General features: G+C 53.6%; 2 protein-coding genes across 3 annotated transcripts; one reads left to right on the top strand and one right to left on the bottom strand.

Annotated features, from left to right (window-relative positions):
• Positions 1–64: 64 nt before the first annotated feature.
• On the bottom strand, positions 65–1,065 carry LOC310891330 (coiled-coil domain-containing protein 81-like; the record flags this gene model as incomplete). The annotated part of the gene is made up of 3 exons (XM_083853591.1): positions 903–1,065; positions 627–688; positions 65–343 (listed from the first exon to the last, which is right to left on the bottom strand). Exons 1-3 carry the CDS (start codon positions 1,018–1,020, stop codon positions 65–67), a joined length of 459 nt encoding a protein of 152 aa, XP_083709717.1. The 5' UTR covers positions 1,021–1,065.
• A 7,212-nt stretch (positions 1,066–8,277) lies between these two features.
• Positions 8,278–12,364, top strand: LOC310891327 (coiled-coil domain-containing protein 81-like). Of its 2 annotated transcripts, XR_014577516.1 has the most exons (9): positions 8,278–8,565; positions 8,780–8,841; positions 9,130–9,283; positions 9,491–9,735; positions 9,956–10,041; positions 10,388–10,503; positions 10,614–10,710; positions 10,847–11,417; positions 12,296–12,364. XR_014577516.1 is itself a non-coding variant. In XM_083853589.1 (8 exons), the coding sequence occupies exons 1-8, from the start codon at positions 8,448–8,450 to the stop codon at positions 11,361–11,363; spliced, it is 1,395 nt and encodes a 464-aa protein (XP_083709715.1). In that variant the 5' UTR covers positions 8,278–8,447; the 3' UTR covers positions 11,364–12,289. The 2 variants fall into 2 exon arrangements, 1 of the variants encoding a protein (XP_083709715.1); XM_083853589.1 differs by lacking the exon at positions 12,296–12,364 and having other exon boundaries at positions 10,847–12,289.
• Positions 12,365–13,942: the final 1,578 nt, after the last annotated feature.

Raw genomic sequence — 13,942 nt, 5'->3', positions numbered from 1 at the left:
GGGATGGAGTCGGTCACCCGCGGCCCTTCCTCGCGTGTTCCCCAGGTGCTGCTCATTGCAGTGATCACCCAGAAAGGTTTCGGTTTGGGACCTGCTCCGTGCAGGGGACGCTTTGCTTTTTTTTTGGGAAGCATCTGAGATCCAGGGAGGGGATCATCCATGCAGCAAGGGATTCATGCACCCTCTTACCTGGCAGGTACTCCTTGTTGTCCATGAGGTTGTGAGAAACTCTAAGGTTCCTGGCCAGGTAGAACACAGGCTTCAGGAAAGTTATTGTCTCATTCCTGAGCTTGACCCATCTGGGGACAACATCAAAGGAGCCAAGGGCAGGAATACGGACACCCTGCAAGTGGAAGAGAACAGAAGGGCCGAAGGTTAAAGATCAGCTGGAGGTGGCCTCATCCAGAGACGGTGCTTCAGGTCCTGCTGTGCCCTTCCCGCTGTTGGGAGCCAGGCTGAGGGGATCCAGGGGCTTCCAGCGACTGGGATCAGCCCTGAGATACCACACCACCTACCACAAGCAACACCGCACTTGTGCGATACCTCTTGGTCTCTTGGTGGGGACTTTTGGGGTGGGTTTCCTGCTTTTGAGGAGGGGAACAAGGGGGACGTGGGTGCCAACCCACCTGGTGAAGCAAGAGGTGCTCCTGGATGTAGACAGACACTGCATCCCAGACAGCTTTTTGATCTGGAAGGCAAAGAAAACCAGGTCACGCTTGCGTCTGGTGGCTGCCACCCTCCCAGCACCCCCAGCCCCGCGTTTTGGTGGCAGATGAAAAAAGCCATCACATCTCCGGCCCCAAACAGAGACCCCCCGGTGGTGACCGCAGAGCCGGGTCCTCCCCACGGAAAGCCCCAAATGTGGGTCAGCCACACTCCTGCGGTGCCGGGTTTGCCCGTACCTTTGGCAGTGGTTTTGGGCATCAAGCGTCCGTGCTTCATCCCATCCCAGAAATCTATCTGGGTCCGCCTCACGCAGGCGGGTTTCACGTTGTCAGCGAAGGTCACTCGCGGGCTCATCCCTGCGCTCGTCCTCTGGACAATCCAGACAGGAGGCTGGCAAGAGCTCCAACCCAAGAGGTCTTGGTGGGCGAAGGGCAGGCATTGCTGCTGCCCCCTTGTGAGGCTGCCCAGGCCGTGGGAGAGACTCGGGCCTCGATTTTAGCAGCTGCGCTGCCTCGCCTCTCGGTGGCTGTAGTTTAAAGACGTTGTAGGTGGGTGCCTCGGGGAGGCTGGCCTCCGAGCTCGCTGGCGATAGTACGGTTATGACAGGGACTGTCAGCGTGGTGGCCTCTCGTGGGTGGGAACGCCTTCCTGCAGCTGTCTTCAGCATTTTGGCTTCACAGAGAAATTTCTCTGGGAAGCAGACGTTGCCTGAGCTCCTTCGTCTGTCCCACCAGATCTGCCTCACAGCAATGACCGCAGCACGGGCACACCAACAGCAGTTGCTGCCCTGTGTCCCCATGGCTGGGCACCCATGGGTGCAAGGAGCAAAGGCTACCGAACCGGAGCAGCGGCCACAGCTGCAAACATACTTACTCAGGAAAGATGATGACACGGCCAGAGAAGGTCAGGGAGGCCACGGGTTCCAGCCGGGACACCACCATGTCCATCAGCTGGGGGACCTGCAGTGGAAGGAGCATGCAGATGGCAAATGTCCCCTGCCTGGCCTCCACTCGGTCCTGGAGGAGCCCAGGGCAGCGGGAGCCGGCAGGACCGCAGCTCTTGGCCACCCCAAGAGGCTGGCCAAGAGCTCCAACCCAAGAGGTATGGGTGGGCCAAGGGCAAACGTTGCTGCTGCCCCCTTGTGAGGCTGCCCAGGCCGTGGGGAAAACAAAACCCTCAGCAACAAGGTCTCAAATGTGAATCTACAACTTCTCCCTACCACTACCTCAAAGGAGGTTGGAGCAGGGTAGGGATCATTCCAATGATTCTATGGTTCAAAACATTGATTTGGTCTGAAAAATTATCATTTGTGGCCAAAAGTAGGGCTTTTGACCCCCAAAGGGAAGCTTTAGACCATAAAAAGAACCTTTGGGCTGCGAAAATGAGGGCTCAGGTCCTAAGAATGAGACTTCAGGCCGTACAGATGAGGCTTTTGACTCTGAAAATGAGACTTTTGGGTAATTAAGTTATTGGGCTCAAAAAAATGATGATGTGGACATGAAAAGTTGAGGCTTTGAACATTAACATGAGGTTTTGGTTCACATATATGAGACTTGGTGCGCTAAAAATGGAAGTTTGGAAAGACAAAACAGGCTTTGGATCCTAACGTTGGTCCTGACCCTGAAAATGAATCTTTAGACAGTAAAATGAGGCTTTGTACTGACAGACTAATGGTTTTAACCTTAATACTGAGGCTTTGGACTGACCAAATGAGCATTTGGGCCCTAAAAACGTGACTTTGAGTAATGAAAATGAGGCTCTGGACTCTAAAAATGAGGTTTTAGTTACAAACAGACGACACTCTGGTGCCTAAGATGAAGATTTGGATGACAAAAATGAGACTTTAGACTCTAAAATGAGGGTGTGAGCTTAACACTGAGCTTGGATTCTCAGTGGAGGCTCTGGACACTGAAAATGAGGCTTTGAATCCTGAAACTGGAGCTTTGGCCCCTCCAAAAGGGGCTGTGGGGTCAAAGAATGAGGCTCTGTGTCCTAAACATGAGGCTTTGGATTGAGCAAAGGAAGATTTGGGCCCTAAACATGAGGCTTTGGAAACTGAAAATGAGGCTCTGCACTCTAAAAGCAAAAGTTCACATGCTGGTGGAGTTTGTGGTCTGGAGGGTTACGGGCCTGGTGAAGAGTAAAGCCTGGACCTTGAATTTTAGGAGAGCAAAATTCCAGTTGTTTGAAGAATTAGTGGACGAGATGATCCCCTGGGAAATTGTGTGTAGGTGTAAAGGAAATGAATGGAGCTGGCAACTTTTTAAGGACAATTCCGAGAATCAGAGAATCACAGAATATCCTCAGTTGGAAGGGAGCCACAAGGATCGAAGAATCATAGAATGGCTCGGGTTGGAAGGGACCTTAAAGACCATCCAGTTCCAACCCCCCTGCCATGGGCAGGGATGCCACCCACTAGATCAGGATGCCCAGGGCCTCATCCAGCCTGGCCTTGAACACCTCCAGGGATGGGGCATCCACAGCCTCTCTGGGCAACCTGTGCCAGTGCCTCACCACCCTCTGAGTGAAGAATTTCCTCTTAATTTCTAATCTAAATCTCCCCTTTTAGTTTAAAACCCTTCCCTCTTGTCCCGTCATTGTCTGCCCAAGCAAAAATTTGCTCTCCATCTCTTTTATAAACACCCTGTAAGTACTGAAAAGCTGCAACGAGGTGAGGCTCACCGCTCTGTAGTTGCCCAGGTCCTACCCTTTTTAAAAATAAGAGTGATGTTTCCCTTTTTCCAGTCACCAGGGACTCACCTGACTGCCAGCACTCGTCAAATGTGATGGGGAGAGTCTTGGCAACTCCACCAGCCAGTTCCTTCAGGAGCCTGGGATGCACAGCATCGGGTCCCATGGCCTTGTGTATGGTCGTGGTCCTCAGGTGGTCCTGAACCCAACCTTCACTTACAGTCGGAGGGATTTGGGTCCCCCACTCCCTGCCAAAGAGGTTCGGGGACTTGAGAGATGGAGGAAGAGTGACAGCCAGTAAAGACTAGGCAAAAAATAAATGAAATGAAATGAAATAAATAAAAATAAAATAAAATAAAATAAAATAAAATAAAATAAAATAAAATAAAATAAAATAAAATAAAATAAAATAAAATAAAATAAAATAAAATAAAATAAAATAAAATAAAATAAAATAAAATAAAATAAGTAAAAATAAAATGTTGAGTACTTCAGCCGTCCCTGCAAGTCTGGTGGCAGTCCTGTACACTTCCCGGGCCACGTCTCTACGAGCCAACTAGAGAGGACAGGACAAACTAGAGCGATGGGCAATCACCAAGTGTATGAAGTCTGGATTCTCCACCCAGAGGTGGTCGCACACTGGGACAGGCTCCCCAAGGCAGTTGTCACAGCACTGAGCCTGCCGGGGTTCAAGAAGCCTTTGGACAATGCTCTCAGACACGTGGTCTGATTTCTTGGGTGGTCCTTTGGGGACCCAGGAGTTGGATTTGGTGATTCTATCCTCGGCGGCCTCGCTGAGATGATCGGCCTTGGGACGGGTGCGTTGTGCACCCCAGGCCCCCAGTTTTGGGGGCACCCCTGTCTCTGGAAGTTCCCATAAATCCCGAAGGCAGAAGTGGGTTTCACGGGTCCCAAAGGCTCATTTTTGGGATCAGAACTTTGGTTTTAGGTTTCAGAGCTTTCAGCTGAGCATCCACAGCTGCATTTTAAGGGCCCAGACCCTCATTTTTAGAACCCAAAGCCTCCTTTTAGGGTCCAGCCCCCATCTGAAGGGGCCAAGCCAAGCCATGAGCGCCTCTGGCTGTGTTGTCTGAGAAACATTTTGGATTCGTTACGGATGCAATGAGCTAATTCAGACACTAGGTCGAGATATTGTTTTATGTCAGAACTGCACAAGCCTGGGTACCACCGGATGGTTTCCCACCAAGCTGGCACACCTAAAGATTTTCCACGCCACCCTTTGCACAGTCTCTTATCTCTCCATTTATGTGTTAGCACAATCCTCTAGCTCCTAATTGGTTTTGTAATTAGCATACCGCTGACACGACGAAATCATTCCCCGCATCCTCAGAGGGGAAGGGTCCTCTGTCAGGCCAGGGTCTCTCAGTCTAGGGGTGTGATTTTTAGGATTATAATGAGGATAGCTCACAAGAGTTCATATTACAATTTCTTATTGTTGTTTTAAGCCAGTTGTTTCCAACAAGTTGATTTTTAACAAACTCGAGGGCATGCGTGTCCGACTTTTCCTTACAAAATGGTCTTCTTGATTAAATAGTTTTGTAGTTATCCATCCTTTGGATATCCTCAAGGCCTGTCCATCTCTGTGCTTGCCTTAAAAGCATATTTTCCCCCTGACCGAAGTCTTCCTTGACCTCTGGAGCCTGTGAGTGGGGACAGTGGGGTGACGGGGGTGACAGGGAGTGAACTCGCTGTTGTCCCCCCCTCCAGGCTCCCTGATAACATGCACTCGCTGTCCCCCCCCAACAATCCCCTGGCTGTGGTAAGTGGGGGGGTCCCGGTGTCCCCAGGGGGACCCAGGGCTCTGGGCATTCCTTCTCCAAGGGACCTGTGGGTCCCCAAAGGATCCCAGCACCTGGGTGACCCCAACAGGGTCCTGGATTTCCAGGGGTCCCCAAAATGCACCCAGGCCTGTGGGCACTTCCCAAAAGGGGCCTTGGCACCCAGCTGTCCCCAAAAGGGACCTGGGTGTCCCCAGAGGGGACCTGGGTGTCTGGCTGTGCTCCCAAAAGTGTCCCCAAGGGACCCTGGGCTCTAGGTGACACCTGAAAAATATCCATGTGTCCCCAGAGGGACATGGGTGTCCCCAGAAGGCACCCAGACCTCCAGCTGCTCCTTCCCTGAAGGACTTGGCTGTCCTCAAAAGAGACCTGGATGACCCCAAAAAGGAACCTTGGCCCCTAGCTGTCCCCAAAAGGGTCCTGGATGACCCCAAAAAGGGACGCTGGTCCCCAGCTGTCCCCAAAAGGGGCTTGGGTGTCCCCAAATAAAATTGGGTGTCCCCAAAAAGGGACCCTGGCACCCAGCTGTCCCCAAAAGGGGCTTGGGTGTCCCCAAATAAAATTGGGTGTCCCCAAAAAGGGACCCTGGCACCCAGCTGTCCCCAAAAGGGTCCTGGATGACCCCAAAAAGGGACGCTGGCCCACAGCTTTCCCCAGAATGGGTTTGGGTGTCCCCAGAGGGACATCTAGCTGTCCCCAAAAGAGAGCTGGGTGTCTGGGTGTGCTCCCAAAAGGGGCCTGTGACCTGGCCACTGATCGAGCAGGCACGAACAATCGCGTGGATAATTAAGGGCAGCCTGCCAGGTAAGGCGGTGGATGAAACCTTGCTGGCTGCACGGCCGGGGCACACGGGGCATCGCCTCCGTGCTCAAAAGCCAGGTCCATGGAGCCAGCCCAAAGCTGGGGCAATCTGGGTGATGGCTGCAACGAGCAGCGCGTGGGGAACAAAGAAGGCAGTAAGCACTTCCTCCGTTTAGGCTGAAACCCACTTTTATGGCCCAAGCCCTCCTTTAAGTGTCTCAACCCCCCACTTTGAAGTTCCAAAGCCTCATTCTGAGTATCCCCAGTCTCATTCTTGGGTTCAAACACCAACATTGAAAGCTCAGTGCCTCATTTTGAGAGTGGAAAGCAGCCATATAAGGTCCAAACCTGCCTTTTTGGGGGGGTCTAAAGCCTCTCCTGCTGTTTCAGAGCATACTTAGAGGGGCCAGAAGCTGGCCCCAATACTGGGCCTTGGGGGACAGCACCAGTGACCGGCCTCCAGCTGGATTTAACCCCATTCACCACGACTCTTTGGGCCCAGTTTTTAACCCAACGAAGCGTACACCCATCCAGGCCTGGAGCAGCCATTTTCTCCAGGAGAAAGCTGTGGGAAATGGGGTCAAAAGCCCTACTGAAGTCTAAGTAGACCGCATCCGCAGCCTTTCCCTCATCCACTGAGCGTGTCACCTTGCTGTAGAAGGAGATGAGGTTTGTCAGTCAGGACCTGCCTTTGATAAACCCATGCTGACTGGGCCTGATCGCCTGGTTGTCCTGTAAGTGCCATGTGGTGGCACTCAGGATAATCTGCTCCATGAGCTTCCCTGGTACCGAGGTCAGACTGACAGGCCTGCAGTTCCCCGGATCCTCCTTCTGCCCCTCCTTGTAGATGGGCGTCACATTTGCTAGCCGCCAGTCAACTGGGACCTCCCCAATAGCCAGGACTGCTGACAAGTGATGGAGAGTGGCTTGCGAGCACTTCTGCCAGCTCCCTCAGCACCCTCAGAGGGATCCCATCCAGCCCCATCGACTTGCACGCATCTAAATGGAGTAGCCCTCGGGGGGCTGAGTACCCAGGGAACAACTGATCCTGCTGGTACATACTGAGGCAAAGACGGAATTAAGCACCTCCACCTTTTCATTATCTCCTGTCTCTGTTTCCCTCCACATAACATAAAGGATGGAGATTCTCCTTAGTCCTCCCTTTCTTATTTATGTATTGCTAAAAACATTTTGATTGTCTTTAACAGCAATAGCCAGATTGAGCTCCAGCTGGGCTTTGGCCCTTCTAATTTTGTCCCTGCCCAGCCTCAAAACATCTTTGTAGTCCTCATAAGTGACCTGCTCCTTCTTCCCAAGGCCATAATCCCTCTTTTTCTTCTCAAGCTGTAGCCACAGCTGGAGTGTCAAAGCCTGATGTTTTGGGCCTGAGGGTCAAAGGCCTAATGCTTTGGTCTGAAACCCTCCTTTTTACGGCACAAGGCCTCCAACTGTTCAGCCCCTCATGTTGAACTCCCAAAGCCTCATTCAAAGTACCTGGAGTCTCATTTTGGGTTGAAACACCAGTATTGAAAGGTCAAAGCCTTCTTTTGGGAATGGGCGGTTTCATAATCTGCTCCATGAGCTTCCCTGGCACCGAGGTCACACTGACAGGCCTGCAGTTCCCCGGATCCTCCTTCTGGCCCTTCTTGTAGATGGGCATCACATTTGCTGGCTGCCAGTCGGCTGGGACCTCCCTGAAACAGCCCTCCCTGGGCTGGTTCTTCCTCCATTTCCCCTCCTCAGGCCGTGTCCTGGCAGCCATGCCAGGGGCCTGCAGAAATGGGGGAGCCGAGGTGGGAGGTGGCAGAAATGGGGGAGCCTTTTGGAGTGCCCCTGGCCTGGCCTTCGGAGTGCGGAGCTTCATTTTAGGACCCAGAGGCCTACTGGGGAGTCAGAGCCCTCCTTGTGGTGACCACGCACTGCTTTTGAGTGCCCAAATGGTTTGGGCTGAAACCCTTGTTTCTATGGCCCATGCCCTCCTTTAAGTGTTTAAACCCCACACTGAAGTGCCAAAGCCCAATTTGTAGTATCTAGAGTCTCAACACCAATGTGGAAAGCTGAAAGCCTCATTTTGAGAGTGGAAAGCAGCCATATAATGTCCAAACCCAACTTTTTCAGTTCAAAAGCCTCTCCTGCTGCTTCAGAGCATATTAGAGGGGCCAACTTCTCTTTTACAACGTCCAAAACCCCATTCTTTGTGTCAAAAACTTCAATTTTGTAGACTGACAGCTAATTTCTAGGGTCCACATCCTCTGCTGAAGTGTCCAAAACCTGATTTTTGGGCACAATCTCCCATTACTTAGTGCAAACGCTCATTTTTTTTTTGCTGGTGGTGATGTCATTGGTCGTCATGTCAGCGGTGGCCGTGTCACAGCAGAGCGGTGGCGGTGTCACAGTGGCCCCGTGACACGGCCTGGCTGGGGGGGGTACAAAAGGGGGAGGTGGGCGCCGGGTCCTGCATCCTGGATTGTCCGGAGGACGAGCGCAGGGATGAGCCCGCGAGTGACCTTCGCTGACAACGTGAAACCCGCCTGCGTGAGGCGGACCCAGATAGATTTCTGGGATGGGATGAAGCACGGACGCTTGATGCCCAAAACCACTGCCAAAGGTACGGGCAAACCCAGCACCGCAGGAGTGTGGCTGACCCACATTTGGGGCTTTCCGTGGGGAGGACCCGGCTCTGCGGTCACCACCGGGGGGTCTCTGTTTGGGGCCGGAGATGTGATGGCTTTTTTCATCTGCCACCAAAACGCGGGGCTGGGGGTGCTGGGAGGGTGGCAGCCACCAGACGCAAGCGTGACCTGGTTTTCTTTGCCTTCCAGATCAAAAAGCTGTCTGGGATGCAGTGTCTGTCTACATCCAGGAGCACCTCTTGCTTCACCAGGTGGGTTGGCACCCACGTCCCCCTTGTTCCCCTCCTCAAAAGCAGGAAACCCACCCCAAAAGTCCCCACCAAGAGACCAAGAGGTATCGCACAAGTGTGGTGTTGCTTGTGGTAGGTGGTGTGGTATCTCAGGGCTGTCGCTGGAAGCCCCTGGATCCCCTCAGCCTGGCTCCCAACAGCGGGAAGGGCACAGCAGGACCTAAAGCACTGTCCCTGGATGGGACCACCTCTGGCTCTTCCTCCAGCTGATCCTTAACCTTCGGCCCTTCTGTTCTCTTCCACTTGCAGGGTGTCCGTATTCCTGCCCTTGGCTCCTTTGATGTTGTCCCCAGATGGGTCAAGGTTGGGAATGAGACAATAATTTTCCTGAAGCCTGTGTTCTACCTGGCCAGGAACCTTATAGTTTCTCACAACCTCACGGACAACAAGGAGTACCTGCCAGGTAAGAGGGTGCATGAATCCCTTGCTGCATGGATGATCCCCTCCCTGGATCTCAGATGCTTCCCAAAAAAAAAGCAAAGCGTCCCCTGCACGGAGCAGGTCCCAAACCGAAACCTTTCTGGGTGATCACTGCAATGAGCAGCACCTGGGGAACACGCGAGGAAGGGCTGTGGGTGACCGACTCCATCCCTCTTGTTTGGTTTTCCAGGCCATAAGGAGCTGGAACCCCTCAAATTTGCTGAGGTGGCTGCTGCTGCCTCCGTGTCCTGGAAGAAGGTGGAGGGCTGCATCCGAGGCACCACGTCCCTCATCTCTCACTGCCTGGGGAAGGGGGAGAACATCGCCCTCGTCCTGAGGGACCTGGGGGTGCTCCTTATCGAAGGCACAAAGGTGCAAATGAAATTCTATTACGAATTCTTGGAGATGTTGTCTGGGAAGGAGAACCTCAAAAAGGTGAGGGTTTTGTTTTCCCCACGGCCTGGGCAGCCTCACAAGGGGGCAGCAGCAATGCCTGCCCTTGGCCCACCCATACCTCTTGGGTTGGATCTCTTGGCCAGCCTCTTGGGGTGGCCAAGAGCTGCGGTCCTGCCGGCTCCCGCTGCCCTGGGCTCCTCCAGGACCGAGTGGAGGCCAGGCAGGGGACATTTGCCATCTCCATGCTCCTCCACTGCAGGTCCCCGAGTTGTTGGAGATGGTGGTGTCCCGGCTGGAACCCGTGGCCTCCCTGACCTTCTCTGGCCGTGTCATCATCTTTCCTGAGTAAGTATGTTTGCAGCTGTGGCCGCTGCTCCGGTTCAGTAGCATTTGCTCCTTTGCCCTCATGGGTGCCCAGCCATGGGGACACAGGGCAGCAACTGCTGTTGGTGTCCCCATGCTGCGGTAATTGCTGTGAGGCAGATCTGGTGGGACAGACAGAGGAGCTCAGGCAACATCTGCTTCCCATCGAGGGCTGGGCTTCTTTGCTGGGTGACCCCATTCCTCAGGACAGTCCCTGGGGATGGGGCCTTTACGGCAACGTGAAAATGTCTCCGTGAGCGGGTGATCGTGGGGAGCGGCAAGGGCTGGTGGTGCCATGGGTCATGTCAATCTCTTCTCCTTGTGCCAGGTTTGAAATGGAGAGTGTGCCCAAACCACCACCACGCAGAGGCCATCTCAAGGCCCATGATGGTGACATGCAGAAGAAGGAAGGAGCTTTGCCAGCTCTCGGGCAGGGCGAGAAAGGTAAAGCAGCTTCTGGCTCCTTTCCACAGCGTGGGCTGCCCGCTTTTGTGATCTGTGGGGAAAATCTCTTCTGTGGTGATGCTGATGATGTCTTTCCTTCACAATTCCAGTGGGATTTTTGTCCCTCAGCCGCTCACAGATGACAACACAAGCGGCCTCTCAGCAGTGGGAAAAGGCGGAGATAAAGCAGAGGACGGCCTTATTCACGTGAGGATGGAGGGAGTGGAGGGGTGGGATGGGGCTGCCAGGAGCCCCCCAGCCATGGGGGCTGCCTGGGGGGCGCAGGCTGTGGCCGCAAAGCCGTCGCTCACTCAGGCAGAGCTGACCCGGATTTTCCTTTCAGCAAGCTACCAGCGATCCCGGAGCAGCTTCCTCAGAAGGGCAGAGGCCCACCACAGGGCAAATCTGCAGGCGGAGGCCAAGCAGGAGACCTGGGCCGAGCAAAGGCAGCCAAAGGCTGGAGGTTCGGAGGGGAAGGAGCAGAGAAATTTCTCTGTGAAGCCAAAATGCTGAAGACAGCTGCAAGAAGGCACTCCCACCCTCGAGAGCCCACCACGCTGACAGTCCCTGTCATAACCATACTGTCGCCAGCGAGCTCGGAGGCCAGCCTCCCCGAGGCACCCACCTACAACGTCTTTAAACTACAGCCACCGAGAGGCGAGGCAGCGCAGCTGCTAAAATCGAGGCCCGAGTCTTTCTGGTCGCTGATGAAAGAACCTCAGAAGAAGGTGCTGTCAGCACACAGCACAAAGAGCCCCCAGCCGCTGCCACCGCTGTGCGAAGCGCCCGTGTCACTGCAGCCCCATCCACCAAAGGGCAGACCAGGGATCTCCAGGACGGAGAGGCCCTGGCCACACTGATCAGGGCTTGCAGTGCCCTGAGGAGAGATCGTTCCTCTGGAGGTGGCCGGACAGGTATGGGATTCGAAGAACCATAGGAGCATTTAGGTTGGAAAAGACCTCTGACTGTTGATCAAGTGTTGATCGGAGTTGATCAAGTCCAACCGTGAACCTAGCACTGCCAAGTCTGCCACTAAACGATGTCTGTAAGCAGCAGATCCCCACATCTTTTGAATACCTCCAGTGATGGCGACTCAGCAACATCCCCGGGCCCCTGTTCCAATGCCCTACAAGGCTTTCAGTGAAGAAATGTTTCCTAATATCCAACCTTAACCTCCCCTGGTGCAACTTGAGGCCATTTCCTTGGCCTGTTGCTTGTTGTGTGGGAGAAGAGACCGATCCCTACCCTGCTCCAACCTCCTTTGAGGCGGTGGCAGGGAGAAGCTGTAGGTTCACATTTGAGTCACTGCTGGGTGCTGTCTCCTTGTAGGAAGGCAGAGTTTTGTGGGCAGTGGGGGCTGTTGGGAGCCCCCTCGGTGCTGGTCGATGGAATGGCTGCGTTCCCTGCAGCCGTTAGACACAAGTCCCTCCTTTTGCAGTGCTGTCCTCCCTTCTGCTGACACGCAGACACACCAGGCCACGTCTCCTGTCAGCGCGGGGAAGGCCTAACAAAGCAGGAGGCTGCTCGCGGCCAGAGGGGAGAGGGTTTGTCTGCAGCTGGGTGCTGCTTTGGAGGCGTGTTGGGAAGAGAAGGGCTTTTTGGGTGGGCCTGGCAGAGCTTAGGAGCAAAACCCTGCTGCTGGCCGGGGTCTGGTGAAGGGGTAAAGAGAGGGAGGGAAATGGCGGCCCTGCCCTCGCTGTTGTGGCCTGAAGCCATGCCCGGGGTCTGCGTGGGGGCAAAGAGCTCCAAAAAGTGGCAGTGCTGACTCAGAGGCGTTTCTCTTGTTTTCCAGAGATCCATCAGTCTTTGGACCACAAGGAGCGAGATGGTGGAAATCATAAAGAATGTCTTGCGAAAGATGCTTGAGTTCTCATTTGTTCACAATGCGGTCTCACCAGTATCAGGAGGAAGTTTTCCATGGGGGCTGTGGCTCTGCAATCAGCCCAAGCCGTGCTGGGATCAGGGCTGTTGCAGGGAGGTGAGGCTGGTGTGGAAGCCCTGCTCTCCTCCATCCCAGGACTGCATCTCCAGCACGTCGGGGACCATGCATACGCCCCCCATGCCCAACCCAGGAGGACTGATGTTGGTTGGTGGGAGGCCAGGGGCGATCCCACCGGGACGGACAGGTGGTGGGCGCTCTGTGGATCCTTGAGATGAAAGAGGAAAAGGATCCTTGTGGGCATATTACTTCATGTGATCTTGTGGAAAATGGATCTGGGTGTGAAATGTCAGTGCTGCCCATTCCTTTCTGGTGTGGTGACTTAGGAAGTGAGCTCTTAGTTGGTCTGCTTCCTATTTTTGGTGCGGTTTTTGGCTTAGGGTCAGACCAGGGCTATTTCATTCCAGACTAGAGGGGGAAACAAATTTAAAGTCTGTATAAGAATGATATGCCTCAGACAAAACTGCACTTAAAGAATTTAAATGTCTCCATCCTGCCTCCGTTCAGACTTCATTCTACAGCATTACTGGTGGAGGTTAAATGAAGGGATGTGCACCTCCATGCATGTTCTCCCTCTTACGGAGGATGTCACGTCCAGATGCTCTGCACGTGGAGGCAGCTTTCAGCAGAAATCAGTGGTCAGATCAAAACCCACGCCAGACGACCGCATCCTTCACGGTGTTCGTTCAGCGCTGAGCTCACACTGCTGGGCTCAGGACCCTGCTGGCCCACGGCACTCGGATCACTCTCAAGGTGCCCAAGCCCAAGCTGTTATGCCAGGAAGCAGAAGGAGAGAAGCCAGAGGCCGTGGGACGTGCTGCCCTCTCTCCACTGAGCAAGGGAAGTTTGCTGGTGAGAGGTGGAGATGTTGGCAGCTGGGCGATCCCTGCAGCTCACGCCAGGGCTGACGTGTTCAGTTTGGAGGCCGGTGGCGGTTGAGGTCTGGAGGTCGCTTGCTTTTTTCACATTAGCAAAAAAAAAGACACCAAACCAAATAAAAAACCATAGTGCTGACAAGTTTGCTCTCTTTATTTTGCTCTGAGTTTGCTTTAATTTTTATTTTTATTTTCCCCAAAGAGCTATTTTCGTTGGGACATGACAAGGCAGTGCTTATAAACAAGGATTTGCATCTGGCTGACTTGGGGCAGGCGGCTGCAGATGCCGAGGGGGCAGGAATGGGACTTGTGCAGTCCAGTTTGTTATTTATTTCACCTCACGAGGGATAATTAATTAGGGTTAATTTTCGTCACAGTGGCTCTTGTGGTGCCGTTCTGGATTTGTGCCCAAAACAGTGCTGATGGCACACCAGTGCTTTGGCTACCTCATTTTGGGGTCCAAAACATCCTTCTAAGAAGGGCTTCCACCCTCAGTTTTAAAGCTTAATGCCTCCTATTTAGAGCCCAAACCCTTCTCTTTAGGTCCCAGAGCCTCATTTTTTGGTGCTGAATCTCCACAGGAAGCCCCAAGCCCTCCTTCAAGCAGACATGGCCTCATTTGTAG

The sequence above is a fragment of the Anser anser genome (genome assembly GCF_964211835.1).
Source record: "Anser anser genome assembly, contig: HAP1_SCAFFOLD_329, whole genome shotgun sequence".
Taxonomy (NCBI): domain Eukaryota; kingdom Metazoa; phylum Chordata; class Aves; order Anseriformes; family Anatidae; genus Anser; species Anser anser.
The sequence above is the reverse complement of the archived record's forward strand: the minus strand, read 5'-3'. Positions and strand labels throughout refer to the sequence as shown.